General features: G+C 37.2%; 1 protein-coding gene across 3 annotated transcripts in view; it reads left to right on the top strand.

Annotated features, from left to right (window-relative positions):
- Positions 1-3095: 3095 nt before the first annotated feature.
- Positions 3096-17146, top strand: part of LOC145466305 (polycystin-1-like protein 2) — a 48006-nt gene continuing 33955 nt past the window's right edge. The window contains exons 1-3 of one of the 3 annotated variants that reach the window (XM_081450012.1): positions 3096-3439; positions 3545-3619; positions 16390-16477. In XM_081450012.1, the coding sequence (XP_081306138.1) occupies positions 16430-16477 (48 nt within the window). In that variant the 5' untranslated portion in view covers positions 3096-3439; positions 3545-3619; positions 16390-16429. Of the gene's footprint in view, positions 3440-3544; positions 3620-11610; positions 11761-12127; positions 16272-16389; positions 16478-17146 lie in introns of those variants that run through there. The other 2 variants (XM_081450010.1, XM_081450011.1) reach the window with 2 other exon arrangements.

Below are 17146 nucleotides of genomic sequence, written 5' to 3' on the forward strand. Positions count from 1 at the left end.
AGCAAGTTTTAAAAAATACTAGAGTTTTTATGAAGAACGTTAAACAGTTCATATTTTGTGGAATAATTAAGTGACCAATAGATATCTAGTAGTTTAAGCACTTACCTTAACGAAGTTGGCCTTTTCAAAATGGCGGATACATCAAGCAACAGAGTTCTCAGACATGGCATAAATTAACATACCGCTGACCAAAATTTGCAAGCCCGCGTATTACACAAAAATTCTCAAACACATTATGTAGACTCTCAAAAGTATAATTATGTCTCCACACTTCATTTTATTGCATTCTATAAGCATTTGTAGCTGCATATAATTGAACATTAACTATGGGCCAAATGTGTTATACCTTGGGAGGGGGGTGCAAATAAATGCAGTCAGCACGGAGGAGCTACCATCGATCCAGTGCTATCATGGATTTTCCAAGTCTACAATAGCAGGGCCTTTCGAAAAACACCATGAAACTTATTCACCCTGAATGATACCGACAGCCTAAATTTAGCTGCCTGGCTCACGGACTATTGAATCGGCTTGCGCGCCGTCTACTAACGATTTGTAAAAAATCTTAGCAACGAGCAAGTAACTCAGATAGTAGACAAAGAAAGATGTATTAAAAAACAGATTTTTTTCGAACACTTTGTGTTAGTTGCATTTATTTCACCAGTTAAGTTCTCCGAAATTGTTTTTGCGGTGTGAAATTTCGTGCGAAGTTTGAAGTTTTACTACAAAAACAATTTCTGTCAGTCGTTGCTTTTAAAATCACTTCGACACTTTTCCACCGTAAATTGAATAGCAGAAAGCGAGGAAATTCGTTAAGTGTATTCCACAGAAATTCTTCTAAATACGGCAACGATCAGAGAGATAAACTCGACTGAAATCGACTCGAATTTTACGGCGAGAGAAACACAGGATTACGAACCATTACAGCGCCAAGCTACAAACAACCAAGCAAACTCTCACAACTTCAAAACACTCAATTGAATTGTCGATGGATGTGTAAAAAAGGCAAAAGATTGACGATTACCGCTAACTTTCAGGAGCGAAATTTAGGCAGCGGGAAAAAAATCCGGCCCGTGGGCCGTGTCGTAAAAAGCTGGACCGGTCACGTGCGTATGATAAGCCAATCAAATTCGAGGATTTAGTTTTCCAGCCGCTCAGGTGCTTGAGAAAAAAATAAAAACATGTTATTGTCCGGCTTAAGGTCGGTCCGTATAGTGAAAAACTGTGACCTCGGGCTTGAAAATGCTGCCCTCGGCCTGCGGCCTCATTTTCAAGACCTCGGTCACAGTTTTTCACCATACGGACCTCCCAGCCGGCCAATGACATATATACACTACTCGAGACATTTGAAAATTTGTTCAAACTGCGCAAATTTGAGAGAATTTTCAAGCATCACTCAAATGGTTCAACTCATTTGTAGCGTTACTACTGAATATTGCGACAAAAAGATAATCATTTCAACTTTCTACTCTCATCACTGAAATAAAATATACGTGTTAAAACTGCTTAGGCTCCAAAAATAAAAATTCATCACTTTCTAAACTTTTAACTACGACTGAAGTTATGCCCGAAGTTTTCAAATAATTAATTATCGTTCATAAAATTAGCATTTCTTGTCAACATTTTCGCCAAATGGAGGGCTTGAAGCCTCCAGACAAATTGTATCTTATTCAACGAGAGGTCCCTATGGCATTCCTTCAATATATGAGTTAGATTATAACTATCAGATAGTTTGCCCCGATTCATATTGACTCGATTCTGTCGGTCATGGAATGGCATTGAAGTATCCATATGTTCTTCTTTGTACTCTTACAATTTAACCGAATTACAAGTATAACAGTATAATAGTTCTCTTGCCTTGGGCGTTAGTGTTAGCGATCTCTAGACCCGTTCAACCAAAAGTTTTTATTGTTCACCCACGTTGGCTGGTTCCACCAGTCGACACCATTTTGAATTTGTCAAATCAAACTTGAATGATTCAGCCTGAACTTTTCAAGTTTCCGCTGAAACGTTGCACATGCGCAGTTCAAGACATTGTCCCTTTAAACTACCTATTTCAGAAAATGGGGCCGGAATATGGAAGCAAAGACTAAAAATCATGGTTTTAGTTTCTGAAATAATTAATTAGTAGGAAAGCTTGACCCTCGACCACCAAACTGGGGTAACAGCACAATGAACCAAGTTAGTAAGCAACTGATGTTATTACAAATATAACGGGAAACGGGAAACGGGAAACGGAGAAGCGAAACCATTGTTCAGCGGTATTATATAGAAATTAAATCTTCAGGCCCGGGTTCTTCGAAATCGTTTAAATCACTATTCAGCCGGATAGCGTGGTTTGTTTTGTTAAAACTTATCCAGTGGATAACGATTTATCCGTTGGATAGCGTTATTCAACCTTCCAACAACTGGGGCCAGGTGATTCAGAAACAAGCTCTGAATGTTGGTAGTACATAAGAGTTAGTATAAGGATTAGTCTTGGTGTAAGGGCTAGGGTTGTTGTTAGGGTTAGGATAAGGATTAGGGCTCGCGTTAGAAATAGGGCTAGAATATTAGTCTCAGGCCGTTACCCGGAAGGTCAGAGTTAAGGCGGGGGGTTTGGTTTAGAGCTAGCATAAAGGGTAAGATTTGAAACTTTTTATCTGAGAAACCTCTGACAAGTGTTTCCCCGTTCCCCGATTTCCGTTCCTGGTTTAATAACGTCGTTACATGACGAATGCTCAAAAATATAACCAAACAAAATCAAAGTAAACAAATGACACTTTTTTTGCACTATACCTCGAAACCCAAGCGAAATAGAAACCACACTCATTCTGATCTATAACCCACTATACTAATGCAGTGTTGAATTTCCTCTGTAACATTTTTCGTCGCAGGACCGTTGGAAATGTTTTTCTTCCAACATGTTTAATTGTCTCGACATACAAACAAGCTTGTCTTCTTGAATGTCTGATAAGACTCACGATGTGAAAATTTTAAATTGATATCCAGTTAAACTGAGGCTAAACCTTCGCATAAATACGAGAATTCCGCGATTTATCGGGGCTTGTTCAAAGTGTAAATATCAAGAAATTTTTCAGAAGGCGTAAGTTCTACAGGACTTGCTTTTCAGGGGTACTAGTTAGTTTACATTATAGATTGACGGCTGTAAAGAGAGCAGCTATCACTGTCGCCTCTAGTGTAAATTTTGTTGAATCAACTTGACTCGCGCGCCACTCCTACGTGAGGTCATTTAAATTGCTTTGTTGTCTTTTATTCTATCTGATATATAGAGAGGCTTTGAAATGAAATGACTGCCTATTGTCTTAGCAGAGCAGGTGTTATGTGTTTCCCTAGGCATCTCTACAATACAAGATAAAATATTGTTAAACTCAGACACAGAAAAGGCCAAAGAACTAAATTTCCGAATCTTACTACGCCGAGGTCTAAACCAAAATTGCAGGTAATGTTTTCCTGGACATTGCTTCGAGAATTTGACTAAAATAGGCCAAAAACATGACTTAACTTAAAATAATTGTTTTGTAAATCAACTTTTCTTCGCCTTCAGAAGTACAAAGTTAAAAGTTCTTGCACATTACAGAAGCAAAAGACAGGATGCCGAGTTTTTCTTGAGGTTGAATTGGTAAGTTTTTACTCTGTAACAAACTTTTACGTTTCTCGGCTTGTTCACCGCGTTTCGTGTTATGTTCTACACAATTTCGTCTCAATGAAGCGAACTAGTGTCAGCCCCTCGAGGGAAAAGAAAAACAGACGTGTAAAATTCGCCATCAGCACTAATTCATAATTTCCATACATATCACGTTTGAGATTCGGTTGATGTCGAAAATCAAGAAATTCTCTGACGTTCACACTGCAACGCTCTCAGCTCCGAGTATTCTTTTTATTACGCAAGATCTTCTTAAGGATTTTCATAATTTTTATTTTAGTTAGTTATTGTTTGTTTGTTCGCAATCAAACATGAAATGGTAGAGTCCTATGTATCATTGCATAAAATTCTCACAGGCGTGCAAAGAGAGGAAACTCAAGATAGTTGATTACAATCAATATGAATACTGTAGTTGAAATTGCTGCTTATTAACCGAGGTGAAATTTCCCGAAATTTCATCTAGTTTGCCTGCAGGTGTTCCAGAGCAAGCTTTCTGCAGTGCATTACTTTATAGACCTAACAAGTTAAACAACACGGTTACGGAGTGTAAAGATGTGCTCGTTAAATGTACTTGTATCAATGTCGCTTACGTATAGTAAAAACGTTCAGCTCGGGTCTTTATTGGAAGAACTACTTATTTTCATTTATTGTTAAATTTGAGTTTGTTATTTTGGAGTTGCGTAACCTGTGGTCGCCAAATTACTGTTTGATCTCGAGTTATCGGATCTAAAGCTCAAGTAACCGTTATATTTTATAGCCATGCGCCATAAATCGGTGTATATTTAAGCAAATACGCTATTTTGTTCCTTTTTTATCGTGTTAGGTTCATTGCATTAAGGAAGCGTCCACACTACGCCGGAGAAATTTGAAAACGCAGTTTTATTTCTACGGTTAGGCCTACCGCCGTCCACACTAATCCGTCACGAAAACGGAGCTTTTCGAAAAAGACGCTCTTCAAACCGGAGGAATTTGAAAAACGCCGGCTTTTTACCAGTTTCGTGTGGACAGAAAACATTTGGAAACGCAGCTTACCGAAAACGATGGCGTTTCGATAATCACGTGATTTCCCTGACCGAGTTTTCCTCAAACACAAATCCAAAATGGCCGGTGATTGCTATGTTTTGAAATTCCCCTGGCGCGGTGTGGGCGGAAAACATTTGATGCGTTTCCAGAGTGAAAACTCTGTTTTCAAACTGCTCCGCCGTGGTGTAGACGGGGCCTAAAACCAGGTGCACTATCATGATTTTACTCTAATTGTTTCTGAAAAACATGAAAAACGATTGTGGAATTTGGCTTCCCCGCAGCTGAGGGATCGAATTTAAGAATGGAAAAGTTTTAATGGATCAAAACATGGATTTTTCAGGGTTCCATGCAAAGGAGTTATTGACTTTACTGCTCCGGCCGTCGATACATACATGTAGCACTGCAAAACTTCAGGACAGAAAAAAATATGTGTTACTTGAGGGCTCCACAGAACGATAACCGTTAGTTTTACCTGGGGTCTGGGAAGAAAGACCTAGATTCCAGGCTCCAAAATATAAACAGCATGGTTCTTAATTTCCGGGACTACAGCGACACTGCTTCCCTTGACCTCATTTCCTATCGCTGACTCAAGAGGAAATCCAAAGTTATAAGAATAAAGGCCGTGATCACGTTATGCTGGTCGTTTAGAACAGTACCGATGGGGAGTTACAAAACACGTCGATCAAAGGCAGAAAAAGGAATTCTGATCCTGATCTTTCAATAGCAACCCAGATAAAAAGCACTTAAAGGAGCTCAGTCACGGTATTTTGAGTTATTTAGGCCACGCACAAGCTACATTAAATTGAAGGAAACCTGAAAATAGTAGTTACCTAAGGTAGAAAAACACCAAAGAGATAATACAGAAGTTAAGCATGACGTTTACGGCAAACGGCAAACGACAAACATAGGCACGCAAGGCGTGCAAGAGTTATTTTTTTTTTTTTGTGAAGTGTCGGAGATATGAGCATTTATGGAGCTGTTTACAGTAATGGTTTGGTTAATTTGACAAGTGTTTTTGGTTACGATGTACAGCAAGAAAGAAACTGGGAATTTATGATGTACATGCGATGTTACATCGGTTATGGTAAGATAGCTAAATAGTAAGCCATAAAATGTTTGACTGAACAAACTACAGTAATCCGACACGTCTCCAGATTAATGTAGATACCATCTTATTTTCTAACAGGCAATTTGATTCGTTCTTTGATACAACCCGCACTGTGATTGGTGTGACACGCGCACATGCATAACTCCCTCACTCACCGATCACATAACCCTTCCAACTCCCAAGAGGAATTTTTGCTCAAAAATACTCAAGTTAATTAAGAGACCTTTTCGCAGTTTATACGAGTCGTAAGTTTACCCTTTTTACACAACACAACACAACACAACACAACACTACTTCACCGAAAATAGAAAGAAAGAGAAAAAATACCCCTCTGACACGTTGAAAGTCTGATTTAATTAAATTGCACTTTAACTTGGTGCCACGCAGTCTTCAAAGAACATTTGAGCAGTTTTCATACTTTTTACCTTTAAAAATATGGGACTGAAATGAATGTCATCAAATAAAACTATTAAACTGCTACTGCAGAGACGTAAAAACCGTCCAGAAATGAAAGCTTCTTTTTTGTTTAATATCCTGGAAACAAAAGCCGATAACTTGTCAGCTCTAATTGAATTTACTTCCATATAAAAAGCAAAAGTGTTAAGTTACCATTTGTAACTAAAGATAGCAAACATCTCTTGGGAAATAACTCTTGCAGGCCTCGCGTGCCTAAATTGAATTTACTCCTTTGTGAAAAACAAGAGTGTCAAATTACACTTTGTAACTAAAAATTAAACATATCTCGTTAAATTTGCATGCAACAAGAACAAAACAATCGTTACCTGCACTTACTATTGTAAATGTTAGAACTCTTTCAAATCTAAAACATGTCCTAAGGAATAGACGCGACGATTCGTGACTTCTAATTGAATTTCCTCCTTGTGAAAAACAAAAGTATCAAGTTACCTTTGTAACTAAAAATGAAAATAGCTCGTTCCATTTGCATACTACTAACTCACGAACTGTTTGAAACCTCAAGGCTCATTTCGTTCATAACTAAAATCCTCAGCCTAACCCACAGAAAATGTCGAAGTTAACCCAATATATGAATACTTCCTTCTCTTTTATAGTAGAATAAATATGGCCGTTCTGAACTCTATCGGGATCAAATCTTCTCACATATCATTTACCTTTACAACAAGAAATTTGATTGGCTGTTTATAGCAGATCCAATCTGATTTGTGTGATATAAATACATCTGTCACTCACTCACTCACTCACTCACTCATTCATCCATTGGCCCGTCTATAACATACCCGACACGCCGACTAAGAAGTATTTTTTTTACAAAAAAAATAACTCAAAAACTGTCCGAAGATGTTGACTTCTTTTTTGTTTAATATCCTGGAAACAAGAGGCGATAAGTTGTCAGCTCTAATTGAATTTACTCCCATGTGAAAAAACAAGTGTTAAGTTACCATTTGTAACTAAAAATAGCAATATCTTGTTTTGTTTGTCCAAACATTTCATGGGAACAAGTGGTGACGATTCGTCAGCTCTAATTGAATTTACTCCCTTGTAAAAAACAAAAGTGTCAAGTTACCATTTGTAACTAAAAGTAGCAAACATCTCGTGGGAACAAGTCGTGACAATTTGTCACCTCTAATTGACTTTACTCGTTGTGAAAAACAAAAGTATCAAGTTACCCTTTGTAACTAAAAATAAAAATATCTTGTGCCATTTGCATACTACTAACTCATGAACTGCTTCAAAACTCAAGACTCATCTCGTTCATAACTAGCCACCATCACACTGAACATTATGCACTCTAAAACAACCCAATGTATGTATCTAACTGTCACACTCCGCTCCAAACCGGACTAAAAATCACAAACCGGCAACATACACGTCAGTCTTTACTTTTCAATTACCAAAGTCCTTGTGTTTAATACAATAAAACGCCCAAGACTTCATATACCTCACTGAAGTTATCATGAACGAAAACAATTATTTCCTTTTTCTCCTACTGCAATTCGTGCTGGCTATTAATGTGAAAAAGCGAAAACCCTGATAACATTGAAGAAAAAAGATTTAGTTTCATTTCAAACGTATCTTCTCATTCCAGTGGTAAACAAGAATCATTATAATTGTGAAATCGTCACAGAATATTAAATATCTTTTTGTTCTGTTGACCAAATTTATTGTAGTCTCTTCGCTTTTCACCGTGAACCTTGTCAATGGATGCTGACATTGACTTCACGTCCGGAACACTTACTACGAACTCTGCAGCAATATTTAGGTTTCAATACAACATGCAAACGATTTGAACCTGGTCGCAACCTCATCAAATTCCCAGTAGTGCATTCCGCTCCCCTAAAATACAATTGTTCTTATCATTCAAATCTTAAACCTAGTAGCAGAGCGGCTAAGACTCATTTAATTGAAAACTTTATCTAATGGGAAAAGCTCACCCTTCATCGCACGCTCTTAGTTATATGCCAAACACTATGTTTCTTTGACTGATTATCCAATTACAAATGTTTATCAAACCCGCCCACAAAATCCTCGCCTCAAAAGATGTCGAAATAAGCCTAATACATGAATAATTCCTCCTCTTTTATAGAAGAATAAATGTGACCTTTCTGAACTGTATCGGTATCAAATCGCCTCTCATACTATTTACCTTTACAGCAAGAAATTTGATTGGCTGTTTATAGTAGATCCAATATGATTGGTGTGACATACATACATCTCTCACTCACTCACTCACTCACTCATCCATTGACCCGTCCATAACATACCCGACGCGCAGACTAAGAGGTATTTTTTTCACAAAAAATAACTCAAAAATGAAACTTTTGCCGTCTCTCTTCAGCTGTGTGTACAGTAGAGTGAAATTATTTGTATTTGCAATGAATAGTAGGAGGCGTTATTCTATTTTTGTGTGCTTTATTTACGGAGTAAAAGAAAAGAACTCAAAGTCAGAAGTTATCATTGCCGTTTGCCGTCTGCCGTTAACGTCATGCTTAACCTCCCTAATAACAAACCATAAAGGAACAGAGATGGTTAAAGATGGATAAGATTAGCACATTACAAACGACGAAAGATGCCCAAACCGTGATGCAGCTCGTTTAAATAGCAGTTTTACATAGGTTTCAAAATAATCGCTCACTACATCCTTGACACATCATGTCATTGAGACCCTGGAAATTTCCGGAAATTTCCAGTGCACTGTGACGAATGGAACAGCATATTCCGAAATTTGCAGAAAACAGAACAACCTCGCGAGGTATATTCAAATTTTTGGAGATTTATTACCGGAAATGTCCGTTCCATTTTATTTTCCTTCCTGAATTTCCGAAAGTTTCGTTTGAATGGTTCACTGTTTGGAAATTCACTTTTGCCGGATTTTCTGGAAACATTTCTCGGGAAATTACCGTACCATCTGTCCCCGGTTCGATATTTTCGGAATTTTTGGTTGAATGGCAAGTGCCCCTAATATCTTTGAGACCCTGTTTGTACGGTTATACCCTCTTTGAGACCTTGATATCTTGTATGTAACTTCACATTTTCAGCCACATCAGCTCAGTTATCATCCGTATTTTTTTTATTCGATGTCTACTTTTGACGCTTGAGCACATCCTCTTAAAGATAACGGCAAAAACTTTCTTTTATGAAATTGTCGGTTGGTGGTTTAAATTTTACTACGGTTGCCACTAAAATAAGGTATCACGTAATATTCAAGCTGACATTTAAAGTGAAGGAAACCTTCACTTCGTTAAATAATTATTAAACATTTAGAAAGGAAGCCACATCAGTCATAGCTGGTTTTCATACGGGTCTTCTAACCAGGCCAAATTTGGAATTTGGAAATGTTATTTTTTCAAGAGAGAAGGATAGCCTTAGAATTCGGAGAAAAACTCATAAAGCAAAGCGAGAACCAACAACAAATTCGACCCACGTATATTGCGCCAGGCCGAAATTGAGCTCTGGTTACATTGGTGGGGATTGAAGAAGAGTTGGTGGAGTGCTGTCACCACTGCGCCATCTCAAATCCTCTCGGGACGATGAACTTGAAAACTATAAAAATACACTCTTCCTGAGGTAGCTTCAGGCTTCTTTAAGAGACACTTCTTTGAAAAGTGACACTTAAACGTAACATCTTTAACCAATTTATAATTAAATTTTATCCGCTTAACCCATTGAAGTCCTCCTTCATTTGTTAAGGTGAAAATCCCTTACTTTGATGGTTGGTGGCTCATTTTAGGCCTAGTAACGTGCCTTTGCCACTTAAGCTCATGGAGGTCCTCATCTTGACAATTTTCATTCAGTTCGTTTACGCATTTGTCCCTTAGCTGTTCCTGTCGCACTATATCAGTACAAGTGAAATATTATATGAAGACCCTTTAATTAAAAAACTGACAAACTGGAAATAGGCAATCTCTGAGTTACCATTCTCTTAAGCTTCAAAATGGGTCAGTCCTGAGCGATGCACAACGTTTGCTGTGCTTTATAAGCACTCTATTAATTTCAAATTTTAACTGTTGGAATCGTTAGGATACCTTGAAGCATGACTTTAGGTTGCTTTTGATAGTCTCCTGGTGACGTCACAAAACCTACCATTTCTTATGACATCAGAGAAAAGTAAAACGCAATACAAGGTCACTCATTCCCAATCAACCTCGGCAAGAACCGAGAAGATTCAATTTAGCTTGCAAAAAGAACATTTATGTAAATTAACTTAACTACTCGGGCGAGCACATTCTCGACGTCCTTACGCCTTCAGTGAATATAGACCCAAAAATTGGCACGAAAGGTATGCCGAAATGTCTGCTGTACATCATATTCAACTAAACTCTTCGGGCTGCCTTAACGTAACCCAGAAAATTAATTACTATCACTCTTTGCGCCTTGAGTCTTTGGGGGTGGGGAAGGGGGGCTTGGGGTGCTCGTGAAGGTTGATGATATGAAAAAGGCTACCTACCACTGCCTTCAAAGTAGCTGAGGTCAAGCCCAAATTAAATATAAGCAAGGGAGAAGTTACTTTCGCACCTACTAAACAGTTCTGTGACATGTCTAAGTAACAAAACTACATCCTACCTCACTCCCCCACCCTCTTACACAGTTAGCAATTCCCAGATGACTCGAGGCTACCTGGCTTTTAAAACAGAATCCCCTCTCCCTCATCCCCAACATCTGGCGCATCGTCACGGTAAATAAATTGTGTATTCCGAGCATTAGCAGAGAAATGACACGTTTTGTAACTGAGAGTTGACATCCGAGATCTGCTAGATACCCTGAGAACTGAGGAATCATCAAAAATTAAAACAGCCTCGCCATCTAGACACGTCCTAGCAGGCTGAATGCGTCATTCCTCGGGACCAGTAACTCTGAATCTTGAGCTTTCTAAACGACTCATCTTAAGGCCCGAGTAGGCATCTCTCTTTTTTTTTTTACTTTCTGATCGTCACGAATAATTTTGTGGTGCGTTAGCATAGCATCCCTAACTTGCTGATCAGTTTTCAAGATGAAGGAACATCTTGTCACTTTATCGACTTCTCCTTAAACAGGGTACGTCATTCTAATTTGCAAAACAACTATGTAAATAGAAAACAAATAAAGAATTATTTTCAACTGGAGAGGGCAAAAACAAACTGTTACTCGTTTTAATATGGTATCTGCTATACATCATACTTTCACCTCACATTATTAATTGCAAGCTGCAATTACGCATAACCCTTCATTACTTCTAGAAGTTTTGTGAAAACGACCAGTTCTTATCTGCCATATCTCCAGAGCAGGTGAAATTTATCTTGTTTGCAATTTTTAATTAATTTCGTCACAATGTCACAGCCTCCTGACACTATAATTTTACGTATGCATGTTGCCACCGGTATTTCATTAATATACTGGCAAGGCCTGAAAAAGCAACGTCCAGCTCTCTTCAACAATCTTCAAAAACATTGAACAGGAGTTGATTTTTGACTTCAAACGCATCAACCCAGCTTTCGGAAACACTTGTTTTGTAGGATGTGACTGATTATGAGTAAGTAAGGCTGCGTTTATGTTTCAAATATTGCGTTTTTCTGTGATATCCCGCGGTCCTATTAGACCACATTCCGTTTTACTTGAAATAGCTTTGTAAAAGAAGCTTTTATAGACATGCAAGCGAAGTTTATTCCACAACCTTATTTCCTGTTTTTAAAGGATGTTTTTAATCAACGGAACCATCGGAAAAAGGAAATTTTTGTAATACTGTCTTTCAAAGATAGCTATAAGATCCTTTAATTTGGAATTTATTGTGAGATATAACGATTGGTTATTTTCTTCAGAGGCTCCCTTTGGAAGTTTCTTCAGCACTTGATATTTTCCTGCGGGATACTTTAAACATCATGCACTCGAGTTAATCTGATATAGAAAAGTCATATTTCACGTTATTACTAAGTATACCTATATCCAGTGAATTCGAAAACAAAACGTTTTTTCATTCTTTCATTGTTAAGTGTTGGTTCGGTGAACCAGTTTAACTGCATTTTAAATTCCTTGAGGCCTTTTCTAATAACCCTCGAGTCCGAGAAAACTGAGGAAGTTTTAAGCATAGCCGACAGTCCAAATATAATAAAACCTACTGTGTTTATTTGTTTGTCGATTCGCAGTTTCGTTCTCAATGATGTTCAACTTTATGCCTGTCTTGCCGCAAACTTTTGTTGAAATGACTAAGGAGAAAAAAAAACCCTCTCTCGATTAGCCCCTTCACAACTACGCCACACTTTAAATTAAAATATAAAAATAAGAACAAATTTCCATGATGCGTGTGTGTATATTAGGAACAGATGCCTTGCAGATGATCTTTAACAACCATCAACACCTTTCGTATAGGGGAAAATTTCTTGAGGACTCACAATTATTGCTAGGGGGATGCCTAGAAGCGAAATAATTTTTAACGTAGGAAGTTCCCTGGAAGTTTTAATTAATATTTTAGTCCTTTTCAAAAATTTAACATCGGCCCGATATGAAATATTCATGTTCCGTAACGCTGAGTTAAGAAAAGTGATTGGCATGTTCTACTTGGTTGTAATTACACTAGCCAATGGCAGACTTAGTCGTAGGCAAGATAAACAATATCTTTTGTCGTTAAGTAGTTAATGTCGTTAGTTTGCCGACGTCCGCAAATAACTGAAAATAACTGATCGATCGACCTCACGCAACTGGTGCAGGTGCCCATAATCAGGTGTTACTGCACAAAACCCTAAGAAACGTTCTAAAAACTTCAAGCCTACCACAAAAGAAGTTGTTAATTCAGGGAAAATTTTCACACAAAAATATATGGCCTCCTATATGCCTGTCATGGGCTGTTCGGTGTTCAAGATAAGCACAGCTACCATAGTTTGCCGTGCTATGGAATTGATTCGGTAGAAATCGAACGTAAAATCAAACAGAACTGGAAGCTCCACTTTCGAATTTTGACGATCTTGCACTTTGTTAAACACTAACAACGTCAAATACGTATTAGGACTCTTGACAGCTTCTAGTAGATACATCTCATTGGCCTTGAAAACAAAACATTGTGTTGCGCTTCCATCAATATTCAAACAAGGATAATTTTTGTTCCGGGCACGTTTTTGAAAATGAAAAGGTTCCAGCTCCATATTGACAAAATGTGGTGTAGACCGAGTCATCTTGAAATTTAAGAAATGTTCAGTCGTGGAATTTTTTCAGACAATTGGTTAGAAACATGTAGCTAGCGCAATTAACGGTTTTAGGATGCCGTAGTGAGTCAAGATTTCTAAATAATGCATCATTATTTTGCAATAGTAATATTATGACAGACATGTTTCTTTTTATAATTTAGTGAAGAGTCTCTTTTTCTGACTGAAAGAAGCCAAGTAATGTTTCAAAATCTCTCAGGAATTCATCATTTTTGAAGCAAAAGAAAAAATAAGGTTTATTTGGGATGCCCCGAGAAAAGTTAAGTACTATAATAATATACATGAAAAAAAAATTATCGATTCTGATTGGCTGAGAGCAGTGCAGTTCAAGTGTAACACCAGTGCAAAAAGTTTAACACCCGTGCAAAAAGTGTAACACCAGTGCAAATTACACATTGTAATTCTGGATTATGATTGGCTGAAAGACAATAGGAAATTTTCGAAGCCAGTGATACTACGTAAAATGTTGACGAAAATTTTGTGCGGAAACATTGAAAAAAGTTTTCTCGAATGGGAAAAAATGGTTTCAAGAAAGGTCTTCCGGAACTTCCTCCACGCAAATTTTTTCACGTTTATATTATTTATAAGTAATCATACGGTTTTGTCGTTAAGTAGTTAATGCCGTTAATTTGCTGACGTCCGTTCCTCAGTGCGAAGTGCCGAAAATAACTGATCAAGCTCACGCACCTGGTGCGTGAGCTTGATCGGCTCGTGCAATTTCAGCTTTTTGAAGAACTCACTCGTGCAAATTAATTCCAAATTGAACGAGAAAAACCATATGATTACCTATGCTAATATATTTAACAATTTCATGAATTCTTCAACCATTCCTCAGTGTAGAGATGATAAAGATGAAAGCGTTGCTTGTGTTCATGTTGATAAAAGTGCGATTTTAGAGCGGCTCAAGACAGTTTCCAGCACTTAGATTTTGATGAGTCGTTATAACCACTCCTTATCACTTGATGACCAACTGAAACCACCCTTAATTACAGCTGTAGGGACTTATAATTCAAAAACGGCACGTTGAAATTTTTTTGACATTATGAAATTTTGATAAGCATGATAAGACGCAACTTTTGGCAAAGTTTAAAAAAGTTCTGTACATGGGGTTCAGAGCCACCTAAAATTTGTGAAAATTTAAGGTGGCTCTGGACCCTATGTGGAGAATTTTTTAAACTTTGCCGAAAGTTGCGTTTTATCATGCTTATCAAAATTTGATAGATAATTTTAAAAATTTTCACCATGTCGTTTTTGAATTATAAACTCCTAAAGCTAAAATTAAGGGTGTTTATAGCAGGTCATACTGTTGCTATGATAACCTACTGCGTCACGAAAATGATAGCAACGTGTTTACCGATGTTGAGGCGGTTTTTTGATACCATGACTGAATCAAGTGATAATGAGTGGTTATAATGACCAATCAAATTCTAAGTGCTGGAAACTGTTTTGAGCCACCTTAAAACAAATGCAAAACCATGAACGAAGAAGGTATTGACTAAGCTTAACACCCTTAATCTTGGAGCAACCTATATTGGCTTTTTTGTTTGTTTGTTTGTTTGTTTTTGTTCTTTTGACACGCTTTCTTGTCTTAAGTTGTAAGATGATAGCAATTTGAAAAATAAAATTTACAAACAGCAACAGCAATAACCAATTCTACAAGCAGTTTGTGTGAGTAGTTAGCTATTTATATGATATATTCAACTGAAAGTTAAATGAGAGACAGAGTGACAGCGGCAGCAATCAACCAATCAAATATGACTTAATTTTTCCGTGCACTGTGAGCATACGAATGTTGAGACTAAAATAAAGTTAACAGCATTGAGTCGAGTACCTGCTGGTAGTAAGATCTGACCAAGAACTGTAAGAGACATATAATGGCAACTGGCCAAAATATAATTGACACACGACGTGACCAAGCATTATTTAATAGCTTAGTGAATCCGAAACGCGGGGCTTTAAGCAATGAATTCACTGAGACACAACCTGACATTGAAAGTCTAAAATGTTCAAAAGCTGTGTAGGGACCTTGTGTCTTCATTAGTCGGGATCGGTTTGTTCAGTACAGTTTTTTAAAAAGCTTTGCTTCTGTTTCAATAAATACTAATGTCAGGGTATTAATGGGGGTGCTATAATTTCAGTTATCAGTTAATTCTTGATTTCTCTGCTATCAGTTAAAATTTCACCTCATTTTACAGCTATCGTTAAATTTTGCAGACCCTGGACCTAAGCTTCGAGTTAAAAGGGCACAACTACTCATCTTAAAGAGAACTATTTGACCAATTCTCGAGTTAATGACTACATTCAGCTCCTTTCATGAATATGAATGGTATCGAATGTTAACGAATACTGAGGAGTTGCAAAAGTTTGTTTTAAAACAGTCAGTTTGTCAGCGAACATACACCAGTACGCACTCGTTCGTTTTACCACAAGTAATGGTTGAAGAATGTCCTAAAGATTTTATTTGCACATATACGTTTTAAAATTTTTGGAAGAATATGGGAATAATTCGAGACAATATTGAAAGAAGTATAGATTAAGGGAAAGAAACACGATTTGATAAGCCGTTGTTTGTTTGTCGCTTTTATGTGCTTCCTTTAACATTTCCAGGAGTCGATCCACCCATATAAGATGGTTTAGTTTTGTTTTATTATTTTCTTAAAAGATAAAGCTTACAGTTTGGGCATTTTTTGGTGTGATCCGCTTGATTACAAACCAATTTAACGAGAGGCCACCTGTATTGGCTGATTAGAATTACAATGAAAAGTCATTAAATTCTTCATTTCAACTGCCAAAACAAGACACAACTATTAAACAAGTCAACTTTTCAGTCCGGGCCTCGATAAAGTCGGTAAGAATCTATAGACAAATTTTGACGAATATTACTAAGAGGGTGAATTGATTTTTCGAACAATGACTATGAAGTCAAGTTCCTCTAAATGTAAACAACTTCTTTTTTTCGTTTGCAGGTTCTGTTTAAGAAATGTAAACTTGTTAGCTTTGAACTGAATGGACATGAAGATCGCAAGGTGCTTATTCTTCGGAGCGTGTTTATCGGTAAGCTGGCTAAATATTTTAATATATATTATAAGGTAAGGATGATATATATTATTTTGGTTTGCATGGTCGTTCTGTAATGTACTGAAGCTTACAGATAACTCAAGATCGAGGGCGATCTTTCCGTTACGTTCCGAACACTAAACCACGTCAACAACTTTCAGTTCACTTTGAGCTTTAATGTCAGATCCGTTCTCAAATTTTCTTAGCGTATAAATGCGATCAAAAAAAAAACATCGTTGGAAAAAGTTTTTAAAGTGAATCGGGCTTATGAGCCAAAAATATAGTGCTTTCACACAAACATTTAGACTTGCAAACACATTCATATTTCATTGGTGTATTCAAAATTCATTCGCTTAGACTGGCAGAATATTAACATCGGATTTCTTTTCAAAGAAGGACCTTCGTGTCATAATTGGAGCCCATCTCCTTCATGGGGAACAATTAATTTAGCTCGTTTTAGAACATTTTTAGACAAGTGGCGAAAATTTTGATCGAACTCTGCAACCTAAGGCTTTTAAATTTCATGGAGACTATCCTCGTATATTTTAATTGTTTCTCAGCTCTCATTTCAGCTTTCATTTCGGCTCCTAATTCTTTTAGTAACTGTAGCAGTAATAAGAAAAAGACACCAATTTATTAAACTGTTACAGCTTCGATGTTACATAT

Source organism: Orbicella franksi, chromosome 13 (assembly GCF_964199315.1).
Source record: "Orbicella franksi chromosome 13, jaOrbFran1.1, whole genome shotgun sequence".
NCBI lineage: Eukaryota > Metazoa > Cnidaria > Anthozoa > Scleractinia > Merulinidae > Orbicella > Orbicella franksi.